General features: G+C 58.0%; 1 protein-coding gene across 6 annotated transcripts; it reads right to left on the bottom strand.

Moving 5' to 3' along the window:
* Positions 1–4,044: 4,044 nt before the first annotated feature.
* On the bottom strand, positions 4,045–12,667 carry SH2B1 (SH2B adaptor protein 1). 6 transcript variants are annotated; one of them, XM_044935724.1, is made up of 10 exons: positions 12,527–12,667; positions 9,368–10,392; positions 8,658–8,759; positions 8,321–8,412; positions 8,034–8,209; positions 6,255–6,458; positions 5,858–6,069; positions 5,501–5,728; positions 5,003–5,102; positions 4,629–4,819 (listed from the first exon to the last, which is right to left on the bottom strand). In XM_044935724.1, coding segments are annotated over exons 2-10 (2,052 nt in total). In that variant the 5' UTR covers positions 10,304–10,392; positions 12,527–12,667; the 3' UTR covers positions 4,629–4,817. The 6 variants fall into 6 exon arrangements, with proteins under 6 accessions (XP_025130421.3, XP_044791659.1, XP_044791658.1 ...); XM_044935723.1 differs by lacking the exon at positions 12,527–12,667 and adding an exon at positions 12,345–12,483; XM_044935725.2 differs by lacking the exon at positions 12,527–12,667 and adding an exon at positions 10,750–12,261.
* Between the last annotated feature and the right edge of the window lie 1,352 nt (positions 12,668–14,019).

The following is a 14,019-nucleotide window of genomic DNA, read 5'->3' as shown; positions in this document are numbered from 1 at the left end:
CCCCAGCTGGTCCTTATGAGGGAGTGGGGGGGGCCAGGCTCCCCCCTCCCTCAGACCAGGGATTGGCTGGCCGGGACTCTAGCAGGAGGGGTCAGAAGAGAGAGATATTTCTGCTGACGAGGGGGAACAGTGGGGCTGCAGCCTGAGATGTCACTCATGAGGGAAGCTAAGGTGGCCCCAGCCCTAGGGAAGGGGGGCAGGGAGAGACCTCAATTTCTGTCTTCTGCTGCTGAGCCCTTCCCCAATTGCCCCAACTTCTTGAGCTGCACTGAATTTCTTATTCCAGAGTCACCCCTTCCAGTTCTTCCCTTCAGCCCCCTTCTCTCTATTCCGTTTCCTCGAACCCCCTTCCCATCTCATCCCCCCTGAACCTACTACTGCTGCAGCCTCATCCTTCCTTACTGAGTTTGTTGAAATGGCAGCAGAGATACCCAGCCCTCGGGGCTGAAAAGGGGGAGAACATCCTTTGGGGGCAAGAGGAAGTGGCTCTAGAGGGACAAGGGGAAGCAGGGAGGGGAGAGGGTCAAGGGGACAGGGCAGAAGATGGTAACCCTACCCTAGGGAGGGGTTGCTGCAGCCATCAACAAGGGATTTAGTGTCCAGGCCCTGGTGAGCAGAGCCAGGACTGCTTGTCTCTCCCCTAAACCGCCCCCCCACCATGGCTCTAACTCAGCCTCTGGGAACAGAGCCTTCAAGGCCCCCCCATCCTTGAGAGGGAATCCCCCCCCCAAGAAAATGGGATACCCAGGCAGCCGGGAAACCCAAGAGCCTACAGAATGTGCTGATGGCAGACAGAGAGGGATCAAAGTTTCAGAATGGGGGCAGGGGTCACCCCAAGTCATGGAATGAGGGTCACCTCATCCCACGCTGTGTTCTCTTCAATCCACAGGATTTACATGGCAGACCCTGGATGGCATGTGGTCTGCACCCCACCCTGGCCCCGAAGGAGCTGTGCTCAAGGGGAGTGAAGATGGAACTGTGTGCTCAGGCGCTGGGCATACCCCGTGGGCAGAGGCGTGAGGGAAGGGGCATCAAAGGCAGGGGCTGGGGAAGCAGAGGCTCCAGATGCAGGGAATGGACGCAGGCAGATTGATGGGGACAGGTCTAGGGGAAATAAGGACAGACAGAGCTGGGGGACTAGAGACCAGGCTTCCAGGGTCAGAGGGAAGTCTGAGGAGCAGTGGGGAAAACGGACAGCAGGGAGCTGGCAGGCGGCAGCCAGGTGGGTGGGGGCCCAGAGCTGGGTGCAAAGCCACAAGTTGTTGCTGAGCGGCTGGCCTCGGTGTCAGCTTCCTCAGAGAAGCAGCTGCTCCGAACCCCCCACCCCCACCCCTGCTCTGGGATAGGGGCGTCTGTTGGTCAGTACTAGGGCAGCGGCGGGAGGAGCAGACAGAGGGTGGCGTGGGGCGTGGGCAGGGGAGGAAACGGGGGCAGAGGCGAGGAAGGTTCCGTGAGAGAATGGTGCGAGGTCAGTGAGGTGAAGCAGCAGCCTCGTGGAAGCAGCCCTGGCCTCAAGTCCTTCTGTCTGGGGCTCAGTTCCCTACGTGCACAGTGAGGCACATGGACCGCTGCAAGGCTTCTCACGGTTGCTTCCCTGTCTGGCGCCCAAGTTCCCAAGCAGACAGTGGGGCAAAGGAAAGGGGAGCCCCACTTTTGGGGGTGGGTAGGCCAGCAGGGGTGGATGGCACTGCAGGATCTAGCTCCCCCCACCAGCTCATCCTTTCTTCTGCCTGCACTTGGGGTGAGGGTGGCCTCTCGGGTGACTTAAGGACACGGTGCTCCTTGCCTCCCCCATTTCATGGGTCCAATAACCCTCCCTGAAGCAGAATCCTGCGGTGACCTGGGGGAGTTTGGGGGGCTCAGACAAGGGGGTATGCGTGTTGGGGGTCACATCGCCAGGCACCCCCACCTGGGCGAGCACCCACCTTCTTAGGCCAGTATCAAGCCTTTCGGTGCTGGCTGGCCTGTCCCCGCCACCACCTGAAGGAGTGACAGGGGCACTGTCTTAAAGCAACAGGAATGCCCAAACAAGGAGAAGGGGGAGAAGACTGGACAGATTGTGGCTTCAAGGGCCTCAGACCATGAGGCTGAGGGAAGGACGCAGGCTTTGCAGGGCACCGCTGCCAACGAGGCCCTTTAAGGTGATTCATTTCTGCCTCCCCCAACTTCCCAGAGGGGAAATGGCAGCCAGGAAGGGAAAGCCACCAGCCAAGAGCTGCAAAAGGATCACCGTCAGGGAGGCTGGGTGTGAGCTGGGATGGAGGCGCATGCTCTTTTGGAGCACCCCCCGCGTGCACACACACACACACCACTATGCCAGGGTCTCCAGGCCCAGAGTTGGAAGGTGTTCATCCCATCCTGAGGGCTGGAGCTGAGAATGGGAGCAGTGGACTTCTGAGGGACCACTGAGGCACAGCCTGGCCATTCCCCATCAGTTCGGAACTTCGGCCGAAACATCTGTAGACAGGCTTAGAGGGAAACAGTCTCTTAGGCTCCTCCAGCCAAGACATGCACATCTTGGGGGGTGGGGGAGGGGGAATGAGGGGGTCCTGGTACCCTTCGCCTACCCACCTTCAGAAGGCGAGGCCCTGAAGGCTGGTAGGGTTGGGGTGGGGGGGAGGGGGAGCCTCGCAGCACCAGTTGCTGCTAGATTAGGAGACGATGAGCTCCTGCTTACCCTGGGGCGCCACAGCCTTCTCTCGCCACCTCACTCTGAGAACACAGCATCCAGATCCCCAATCCATCCCCCTCCCTCTACAAGGCCAATTCTATCCCCAGGCTCCCGAGGCCCAGGTTTGGGGGAGCCCCGGGGATGAGACCAAACCAGGAGAGCTTCCCCCAGCGAGCCCCCAGGCTGGGTGGCCTGTGGGCCCAGCTGTCTCCTGTCCATCTCCCAACAGGACGCAAGGCCCAGAATAGCAAGGTCATGAGCATGGGTAGGGCCTCCTGGAGGTGGGGGCAGAGGCTGAGGGGCGTGAGCGTGGAGCCTCCACACTGCCCGGGAGGGGAAGTGGGAGGCAGAATGGGAAGGGGCCCAGCCAGATGGAGGTGGGAGAGGGCCAACAGAACAGGTGGGATTCTTCAGAACCCAGCTCCTCCTTGTTGGCACCTGCAGAGCTGGGAAGCCCAGGGGTGCCCTCAGTTGGAGGAGGGCACAGCCGCAATTCAGTCCAGAGAGCAGAGCCTGGGTGCTATGGAGGGAGGGGTACAGGGAGAAGAGGGAGATGTCACAAATTCAAACACTCACAGGCCCAGCTAGGCGCCTCCTGTGAGTAAAGTGGGCTGGTGGGCATGGAGCAGATGTGGAAGGTGGGTACCACATGAGGCTGGATCTTCTGACTTTGGGGAGGAACCAGTGATCTGAACTTTTATGTGAAATTCCAATGGAAACATCATCCAGGCCAAGTATATCATGTCAGCGGCTTCAACCTAGATGAACCTTCCCATTTTACCGATGAGGCTACTGAGGCCTAGAGAGGTTACACCTTGCCCAGGACACACCGCAAATGAGAAGCAAAGGCAAGAGTGAAGCCAGAGCTCTTTATCATCCAGCCTTCAGCTTTCCAGCTTGGCTCTGAGAAGAGAGGCGGGTCAGCCTGCCCCTGGGGCTCTCTGCAGCTAGGCTGCGGTGGCCACATTCAATCTCTCCCAACACAGCCACCGTGCCCCTAGACCAGCCCCTCACAATCTCTCCTGGCCTGCTTTCTCCCCAGGGTAAGAAGCCTTAACTGAAGAATTCAGAGCAGGAAGGTCTGAACTGATTGGAGATCATCGATCCTGCTGTTCACGGTCCTGTCCCATCAAGCAAACTTGGCTGGAGACCCCGAGAAGCACCATTTGGCTCCACACTTAACCCTCAAGAAACAGGACAGCCCCCCGGGGAGCAATGGGCCAAAAGCTCAGGTCTGGGAGCAACAGGGACTCAAGCTGACCCATACCTCTGGCCTCTCAGCTCTGAAGTTGGCAACATTGAGTGGGCTACCTTCCTGACCAGCCTGTCCCAGCCCCCACTGAAAACACTGGCCACAGCCATCACAATGGAACTGAGATAAACCTTTTTATTTAGTTATGCTTCTCCATTTTGTTTAAAACAACAAGAACAACCACCTTAATATAACTGACAGCCCTTCCCCCTCAACCCTTCCTTGGGCTGAGGGGTGGTTAATGGGGAAATGGCCCCCAGGGATGGGGCTGGCCATAAGAGCCCCGTAGGGAGGTAATGGAGCCTGAATCCCCTGCCCAGGGGATGGGGCACCTGTAGTGTATGAACTGGGGAGTTAGGGCTTTTGAAACTTTTTGTACCAACATACATGCCCTTGGCCGTCAAGGGTCAGGAAGCATGTGGGGAGGGGATTCCCACCGCTCCTCTGTGTCTCGGCCCAGCCCCAATCTCACCAACTGTGGGCTGGGGAGCAAGAAGAGAGAGGGTGGGGTAGGGTGTCTCACACAAAGGAGTACTGGTTATTTATGGCTCTGGGATGGCCCCCTTCTTCTCCGTCGCCCCCTAGTGGTAACTGCTGGAGCTGCACCATCAGGGTCACCCCCGGCGCCCCAGCAGATCCAGCACCTCCCTGGGCCTCCGTGCCTGGGGCTACGGCCTCTTCCAATTCAACCACGGGGACCAGCTCAACCACGGGGACCAGCTCTTCCTGGATCCCTCCACTGCCCGCTTTCTCTTTCTCTTGCCTCTCTTTGGCTGCTGCGGCTGCTGCTGCCGCCACTTCTGGCGCCCCCGACGCCTCTTCTGCCCCAGGATGTGGGGGATCTGTCCATGAAGGGGGTTCAGGGGGCTGGGGTGGGTCATGGGAGGTGCTCGGTTCTGGATAGGAACGGTAAGAAGACAGACTGATGGTGGAGGGAGGCAAGGTCTTGGAGCAGCCTCCCCTTCGCTCATCCCCTCCCCGGAGCCATGTGCTATCTCCCCCGGATCCCGTCTCCTGAGCAATCCCCCCATCCATGGAAGATGGATCATGGGCGGCGGTGAGAGGAAGACCACACTTACACACAGTCACTCGCTCCGAAGGGCATGAGGGTGGAGGAGGCATCGGGGTAGCATCGATCTCCCTCGCACACCCCTGCATGGCTCCCGGCCTGCTCCCGGCCTGGGGGGGTAGGGGAGGGGCAACGTGGGGACAGATGGGACATTGGGGGTGGGGAAAAGGGAGAGATCAGACAGGGACATCAGACATCAAGGGAGGAGGGAGGGGGATCAGACCGAGCACCCCCAAGAAGGGCAGGCCCAAGGCAAGGCTGTGATGGAGGGCAAAGACAAGGCCAGGGAGGACGCGTCTAGGAGACAGACAGACGATGGAACAGACGGGCCGATGGAATGGGAATGCGCGAAACCCAGCTCTCCACCTCCTCCCGGCTCCAGCATGGAGCCTGCTGCCTTCCTACGTCCCCATGGGCTCCTTTCCCCCGAGAGACCCAACACACAGGCATCTCCTCTGCCCCCGCTCTCCTCCTCAGGCCCCCCACCCCGTCTCGCTGGCACACACACCTCCTCACTTCTTGGGTGCACGGGCACCTCCTCCCCTGCAGACCTGCTCTGCTCACCCTGCTGTCGCTGGGAGGACACGACATAGCTGACAAGGACAACGTCACTGGAGCCTCCAGACTCCAGGGGGATGGGGTGCATCCGGAAATGCTCGAGCATATCAAAGATGGACTGGAACCACAGGTGCTGGACCCGGCACTGACCTTCCTCATTCAGCGACAGACGCAGGTGCTGAGGGTGGGACGAGCGGGATGAAACAGGAGCCTGAGCCCTACCAGTCATAGAACCCTCCTCCCCTGATGGCAGCACTCCCCCACTCGACCCGCTGCCTGCAATGGAGCCTCCTCCTCAGGCACTCACCTTGGCCTTGCCCTGGAAGTTGAAAGTGAGGACATATTCACCTCGCCTCGTCTCACTCTGACGTACCAGGAAAACCCCATGGGAGCCAGTGCCTCCAGCCAGCACTAGCTGGGCGGCCTTGAGTCGAGAGAGCATCCCGTGGAACCAAGGATACCCTGAGAGGGGCTGGTCCCCCTCGCCTCCCTCTGGCTCTCCTTGGAACAGTAAGGACCCTTCAGGAAAGAGGGAAGGAAACCAGGTGTCAGGGAAGCCATCCCGATCCCAAAGAGAAGCCTTGCTCTTCCCTCATGGGTCACTCCCAAGCCCCCCAGGTCAGACCCCTGAGGATCCCAAGACAAGAGTTTCAGGCAGCTGGGCACCAGGCCTGGAAGCAGACACACACTCACACCTCTGGTACCTGTGGCTGTTTCCGGAGTGTCCAGGGGTGGGTAAGGGGCTGCGAGGGGATGAACGGTCCCTGCTGGGGGTCCCTCTTCAATGGGGATCCGGGGGGGCAACTCTGGGGGAAGCAGTTCCATTGAGTCAAAATGGGAGGCAGCGATGGAGGTGGAACTGGGGGAGATGGATGCTGAGGGGCGGTCTGACAGGCCTCCGTAGGCCCCTGGAAGAAAAAGCGGAGAGCAAAACTGAGAACTTGAAGCTTCTTTTTGGGAGGACTGGTCTGCCGGACCCACTTCCCCAGCGGCCAGGCTACCCTGTGGGCACTGGCATCAGCTGGCTGAAATGCTGGCTCCTTCTTCAGGCACTGAGCCTGATGGTTCTCATCAGTGGCTCCTAACTTATGCTTCATACACTGCTGAAAGGGCTGCAATGATTCCAACAAGGTCTTAGAATCCAAATGTGCCCACATCTCTTCTGAGTCAACAGTTGAAATTACAGCAACTCTATAGTTGCAGAATTGGGGGGTAGAACCCCTCAAGTATTTTCACATTAAAAATAGGTACTTTGTCTACAGGACAAAGCCCTCAACTCTCAGTGGCATCAAAGATTCTCCTGTGAATTCTGTCAACCTAACCAACCTGATCTTCATGTTATCCTGTATTCCTGTGTCTTCTGATTTAGCCCAATTATCCCACCTAACTTTTTCAGATGTCCAGGGCTCTCCCCATCTCAGGTCTTGGCTCGCACCATCTCCTTTCTCCAAACCATGTTCTTTTCTCCTCCCCTGTGTGGAATTCCTCATCTAGCCCACGTTCCCTGATTCTCTTCCTCCCAAGTTCCCAAGGCCTCCTGCTGGTGCTGTTCAGGCTCACCAGGTCGAAGCCCTGCTTTTTAGGAGGGATGTCAACTCAGCTAGACTGTGAGCCCACAGGGCAGCTCTGAGCTCCTCATCCTGCCCAGAGCCTAGCACAGGGTCGAGGATGTACTAGGAGTTCCTGAGTGTCTGCTGAGCAGCAGGCAGGAGCCTACAGGCGCGTCCTACATATCAGTGCTCAGAGAACAGGAATATGCGGGGTGCAGGGCGCTGCGGCTCAGGGACAAGCTGGCATAGCCTTTGTCTTTGTCAGTGATCCTCGAATGACCTCAGAAAAGCCATTTCTCCTCTCTGCTCTTAGCTGCCTGAGAAATGAGGCGATCAGAACTGAAGACCTGGTAAAGCCCATTCTGGCCCCTAAATTCTTTAGTACATTTCTTTATTCAGGCTGTGTGCAAGGCACAGTGAAACTGGAGCTCGGAATGGAGGATCAGAAGAGTGTAGTGGAGTCCAGAAAGGTGAGCTGGGGCCAGGTAGACACGTCTTTTTGTATTTATGTGTGCGGGCAGCATACGTGTGTTTAAAAGTTGGGACTCAAAAGAAATCCTAGTACCATCAACATATACATGGAGATCAGAGTAAGAACACAACAAAGATGTACACAGCATTCTGCGAGCTTGAGAAGAGAACCATTATCTCCGGCCAGAGTGGTGGCCAGCACAAGGCTTATGGAGAAGGTGACGGGGCGGGGACAGAACGCTGGAGAAGGGCTGGCTTGGGGCTTGGGTCGGGGCAGTGATGATGACGGTTCTAACTGGTAAACCGTGGCTGGGCCTGTTCGGGACAAAAGGCAAATGTTTGGTGGGTGGCAGTTGAGGTGCACAGCGGAGCCTGGAGAGAGGGCCAGGGCCCGGGCCTCCCGGCTGGGGGGCTTGCATGGCAGGTCCCAGGGTCCTCGGCTCTCTGAGGTCCCACCCTTACCCTGCGAAAGGCGGTCGCTGCTCTCACTGGGTCCCAGCAGCAGGCCCTGGCTGGGCAGACTCTCCGAGTGGTTCAGGCAGGGCGGCTCCAGGCTGTCTGTGTTCTCCCTTGTCAGGAAGGAGGTCCCAGGGGCCAGGGGGAGGGTCATGGGGCGGGGACTGGTAGCAGGGTAGGGTCTGCAGAGACAGGGAAAACGGTGCTAGGAGGACAAGTCACCGCAGAGAGGCAGACAGCTGCCCCCCACCCCCACCCCTGGGCCTCTCAGTGACAGAAGTTGGGCTCCTCACCCCGGGCTCAGGCATTCTTGGATGTCAGACACCCAGGCCTTCACATGTAGCGCATCAGCTGTCTCCAGGATGTACTCCGAGGGGCCTTCCACCTATGGGGACGAGAGGAGGCCCACAGGCCACGTCCAGGTCTCAAGGCCCTAATGCACCCCTAACAGGAGCAAGGACATCCTCCTGCTCACCCCCCTCCCAGAAAAGCCGCCGCCCTGGGGACACATTCTCAAGGCACCTGGCATCTGTGCCCTTCCTTGCATGTGTATCCCTTGCTTCAATGTCCGAAAAGAACTTTCTCTCTAACGTGAGTGCTCCAAGAGGGCAGGGAGCCCAGGCCTCCTACCTTAACCACAAAGGTGTTCTCCCGGTCAGGCATCTCCAGGGCTGTAGTCGTCCGCACGTCGGTGATGGTGGAGCAGGGAATGCTCAGTCGAGGCCGAGACGCCTAGGTCGCGAGAAAGAACAAGACCCAGACTGTTGGTGCGGAGACAATCGTTCCCCTCCCTCCAGAGATTCGGCCTTCCTTCCACACCCAAAGGGAGTTAGACAAGTAACACTGCTTTCTCTGTCGTGCCCACAGCGACTAACCCAGAGTCAGGAGCTAGCTTTAAAAATCCCAGGCCCTCCCAGGTGGCTCAGTGGTAAAGAATCTGCCTGCCAGTGCAGGAGACACAGGTTTGATCCCTAGTCCGGGAAGACCTCACGTGCTGCGGGACAACTAAGCCTGTGCGCCACAACTACTGAGTCTGTGCTCTATAGAGCCCGCGAGCTGACACTATGGAAGCCGGAGCGCTCGAGAGCCACATGCTCCGCAACGAGAAAAGCCACCGCGGTGAGAAGCCTGCAAACCACGAAAGTAGCCCCCATTTGCTGCAACTAGAGAAAAGTCCACGCAGCAACGAAGACCCAGCACAGCCAAATAAATAAATACAAATTATTTAAAAAAACAAACAAACAACAAAACAAATAAGCATAGCTTGGTATTTGGGCCAAGCCACCACCCTGGTTGCTCAACCCCTTGCTCCCAGCCACCCCACCTCCACTGGGCCTCACCTTGGGGGGTACGAAGAACTCTAGCCGACTTCCTCCTCCTTCTCCTTCACTTCGAAGCAGCAAGCGACACTTCTGCCACTGAGGCTGCCCCCCTCCCCCTGAGGTAGGCCCCGCTGCCCCTCCTCCCCGGCCCACTCCGGAGGGGTCAGGGGCAGCCTCTTCAGCCCCCATGAAACTCAGCAGCTCTTCCCGCTGCACCACGCCTGCACCATCCTTCAAGGCCCCCCCTCCCCGACTGAGTCTCAGCCTCTCAAAACGGTGAGTCCATCTGTCCCCGGGGGACGTCCCGTCACTGACCAGTCCCCTGCTGACAGTCCCAGCCCCGCCAGAGGAGTTGGAGTTGCTGTTCCCACCTAATGCCGGGGGCCCCGAAGCCGTCTCTAGGGGCCCCGCTGGAGAGGGTGGGTCAACGGTCCCCCGCCACTGCAGGATGCCGCGGACTGAACCGCGGACCGAGCGACCCACTGAGCGGAGAGAGAAGCGCTTCTTGAGCTTCGGCTTCGAGGAGGTTGTAGAAGAGGAAGAGACCGAGGAAGGGAGGGGGCCGGCCAGGTCCTCAGATGAGCGAGAAGGGCCCAGCACAGCCAGGGGCCCGCCCGCCCTGCAGCTCTCAAGGGACAGGTCGTGTGGCGGGACCTCCACACCAGGACTCAGAGGAGCCAGGAGGGGTGGCGACAGGGAGCCAGAGGCCCGGGCCACCTCCGCTTCAAAGTGCTGCAGGAAGAGCTCGGCAAAACGGCGGGAGAAGGCGGCCTCGGCCCCTGGCCCCGCGTACTGGGGGTGAGAGGCCAGGTAGAGGCGAAAACGGCGGGCAAAATCCAGGGCGGCTGCCCGGGCGTGAGACTCGCAGAACTCCCGCCAACTCGGGGGAGGCGGCGGGGGCAACGGGGGAGGGGAGGGCGAGGCCCCATCCTCTGGGGAAGGGGCACCATTCATGATGGCCCCCAGGAGGTGGAGAGGGGGAGCCTGTGGGGAGGGGCGGCAAAGAGAGAAGCGGCCAGAAGACACGGGGTGAGCGGCAGCAGCTGCAGAAGGAAGAGGCACATATATGGAGTCACTGCTGAGGTGGGACGGGGCCAGACCCCCTCCTCTGGTCTAGACTTCTTAGAGTGCAACTGGAACACACACCACACTGCCTCCCTGCCCTTCCCCAGGTCCTTGAGCCCCACAAGCCCCAGCCAATCAACCGCCCCCCTACTCCAATGTCTAGCCTGCACCCCTCCCCCTGCTGCCTCCCCAATCCACATTCCCTGGCTTCAGCTCCAGGTGTGATGGACGGCTGGACAGCGCCTTCCTCTAAACAGGAATCTGTTCCACGTTCCCTCCCTTCTCTAAAATGATCCTTTGATATTTATCACCTGCTTCCCAGTTGCCGTTCTTACCTTTCCCTGCGAGAGGTTTTAACAACCTCTGTAACAGAAGAGGAACCCGGAGCTCAGAAAATTTCAGAACTCCAAGTCTCCTGTCTTTCCCACCGCATAGTCCTCGTCCCCAGGCACTGACTGTGCCAGTCTCAAGTCACTGCCCCTCACTGCCCCTCACTGCCCCAGGTTGCAAGGGAGCCAGGCCTGCAGAGCTTAAGAGACCCTGCCTCCCACGGTCCATCACTGAGGACGGAGGTTGCTCATTAAGGACAGACCGATGAAAGCCAACCCCAGGGCCCAGTAACCAAGACTGTACTTGGAAGGCTTGGAACGGCCAGAGCCCACTTCTTGGGTGGCCCTCCAGCCTGGGGCCCAGAGGCAGCAGCAGTGTGGGCTGGGTCTGGGTGAGTCTTTGCTGGCCACAAAGTAAAACAAAACAGGGAGCTGGGGCCTTGGGTTTCCCACCTTCCTCTTCTCTCACAGAGGAGTGTGCCCTAAAGGCTGGTTAGCTTGGTGGTTAAGGCCATAGGTTCTGGAGTTAGACTTAGGATGAAATTCCATCACTGCCACTTATTAGCTGGGTGATCTTGAACAAATTACACGTCCTCTCTCAGCTTTGGTTTTCGTATTTATAAAACAGAACTAATGATCCCTAACCCCTAGAACTGTTGGGAGAATTAAACAGGACGTGTCCCGGCTTGACACAAAGTAAGCACACAACAAATGACAGTCATTATTACTATCTTTATGGGGTTCTGATTTTCTCAAAGAGAAATCAGCAAAAGGAAGAGCCTTCCCAAGGTCTTACAACTAGCAAGTGGCAAAGCTGGACAGGGAATTTACAAACCCATGGCTCTTCTGTTAGGGTTCCTCCCCCATGTTATACTTGAAGATGACTGGCACCAAGAAGAGTGGGAAGGCAGTTCAGGCAAATCTCCCCAAACCCCAGACTCCTGTTCAGACCCAGGTTAGCGCCCCCTCCCCTTTCTCTTTGGCTTGGACCCTACACAGTCAGATGGCTCCAACCATAGGGGCAATTCCAAACCAACGAGAAGACGCCAGGAGATGAAAGAGTCATGGAGCACGGGGGAACCGAGCCAAGAGGTGTAGACACAGCAGAGCCCAATCTCCAGGCAGAGGCCACCTCAGCTCACACCGGCCCACCCAACCCTCTGCACCACAGGCAGACCCAGCCCCCCTTCAGGCCCGCTGACCCTGCGGGCCGTAAGCTGGTGAGTCAGTTTCTCTTTCGTCAAGCGGGACTCAGATACGTTTTCCCACTGCACCTGCCTCTTGGCTCAGTTCTGATATTTCCCGAAGGGCGGGTGGTGGAGGGTGCAGGCTCCGCTCCTGGCTCGGACCCTCCGGACCCGGTGGTCAATCCACTCCGACCCGACCCTCCTCCCCGGACACCCTCTACCCGCCCATTCCCCGGGGCCGCAGCCCCCAAGGAAGCAGCCCTCTCTGCTGCACTCTCCGGGGCCGAGCGCCCCTCCTGCCTCTAGCCCCCGCCCCCCACGCCCGCCCCCACCCAGGGCTCCTCGCAAGCGCCGGGGCCGGGTCGCGGAGAGGGAAGAGGGACTTGAAGAGGGGGGTTCCGGTTCCGGTCCCACCTGCATCTCGGTCCCCGCGGTTAGCTCCGGCGGCGGCGGCAGCTCCCGCTCCTGCCCCACCCCCCCTCCGCGACTAGCTCCCAGCCCGGTTCTGCGCAGGCGCCGGGACCCCCTTTTTCCCGTCACCGTAGGAAGCGACCATAGAGAAGAGCAGGGAGAAGGAAGGGCACCTTCACACTCACTTCCGCCATCCTCCCACTCCGTGCAGCCCTTCCAGAGCAGAGAGTATGTGAGTCTAGGAGGGCTCAGTGACTTCTCCAGTTGCGCCTACCAGGATCGGCAGGAACAGCCATAGGAAGGGGTTGGGTCCTACCAGAGCATCCTCCTGGAGGAAAGTCGGGACAAAGGGGAGCTGTCAACCATAGAGAAGGGACTTGAGTGGAGTATAGTCTCGGGGGCCTGACGGAGGCTAGAGGAGCCAGGTACCGGAAACCAGCGAGTTGGGAAGGCTGTTTGAAGGGCCCGCCGCAGCCTAGAGCGCCGTCCTGGGCCGCTGAGGGGTTCGAGGACACCGCCCCCAAGGAGCTGGGGGAGGGAAGATGCGGGTGACCTTGGTGAGGCCCTGAGAGGAGGCGGAGCCTGAACTTACGACCTTGGTGGTTTCTTTGACGAAAGTACTGGATGTTCCAGGAGATTCCATCTCTGAGCTTGGGAAATGGAAGTGGGGGCGGTAGGAATAATGAGGTCAGTTTTGGGCGTGTTTGTGGGACGTCAGGAGACAGTTGGACACAGTCTGGAGCTCAGGAGAGACATCAAGGCCAAATACAGAAATTGAGACGGTATTAAGGTGTAGTAGAGGGCAGTTGAAATCATGAGCACGATGAGATCCTAGTCACTCAGATCTCTCATTGACCCAGCTCCACTGGCCTAAGCAATAAGGGACTCTTTGGACTCAAGCCATTGAAAAGAATGGATCAAGTTTATTCAGGAACAGCTGAATAAAAGGGCCAAAAGATATCAGGAACCTGTGGTTCACCTCTAGACTGAGCTCTCCCCATGCCTCTCTTAGTGGCAAAATAGATTTCTATAGCTCCAAACTTAAGTCCTAATAGCCTAGCAACTCTTGCAGGGGCATGTTTTTGCTCTGAGATTTGCAGTAAAATTTCCAGAACTGACTTTAGCTGATTGGCTTGGATCACTTGATATTCCTGAAACACAAAGTCTTGGCCTAGCCAGTCTTAGTCCCCATCTCCCCCCCAGCTCTAGCCGAATTAGCATCAGCTCACCAGATGGCCTTTGTTAAGGTCTTCGTCACCATTTTTGTCCATCCGTCTTTCCAATTCAGAAGATGTCAGTGGAAAGGACGCTAGTTCTGTGATCACCCCCCTCCTCCCTGACAGGTTCACACTCCGTTTCTCTGTAGTTGGCCCATTGTTGTCCAGAAGAGAGACAAGGTGAGGAATACAGAAACGGGCTGGTGATGATGAATTAGGTTTGGAAATATTGTCTAAGCTGTCCAATAAACTGTGCAATGACAAATGTTCTCTATCAGGACTGCCTAGTATGGTAGCCACCAGCCACATGTGGGTTTTGAGCACTTGTAATGTGGCTAGTGTGACTAAGGAACTGAAGGTTTTTTTTAGTTAATTAAAATAGTCACATGTGCCTAATGACTTACTGTATTGGTGTAAGAGATGTCTGAGGACGACTAGGTGGAGCTGTCCACCAGAGACAG

The sequence above is a fragment of the Bubalus bubalis genome, chromosome 24 (genome assembly GCF_019923935.1).
Source record: "Bubalus bubalis isolate 160015118507 breed Murrah chromosome 24, NDDB_SH_1, whole genome shotgun sequence".
Taxonomy (NCBI): domain Eukaryota; kingdom Metazoa; phylum Chordata; class Mammalia; order Artiodactyla; family Bovidae; genus Bubalus; species Bubalus bubalis.
The sequence above is the reverse complement of the archived record's forward strand: the minus strand, read 5'-3'. Positions and strand labels throughout refer to the sequence as shown.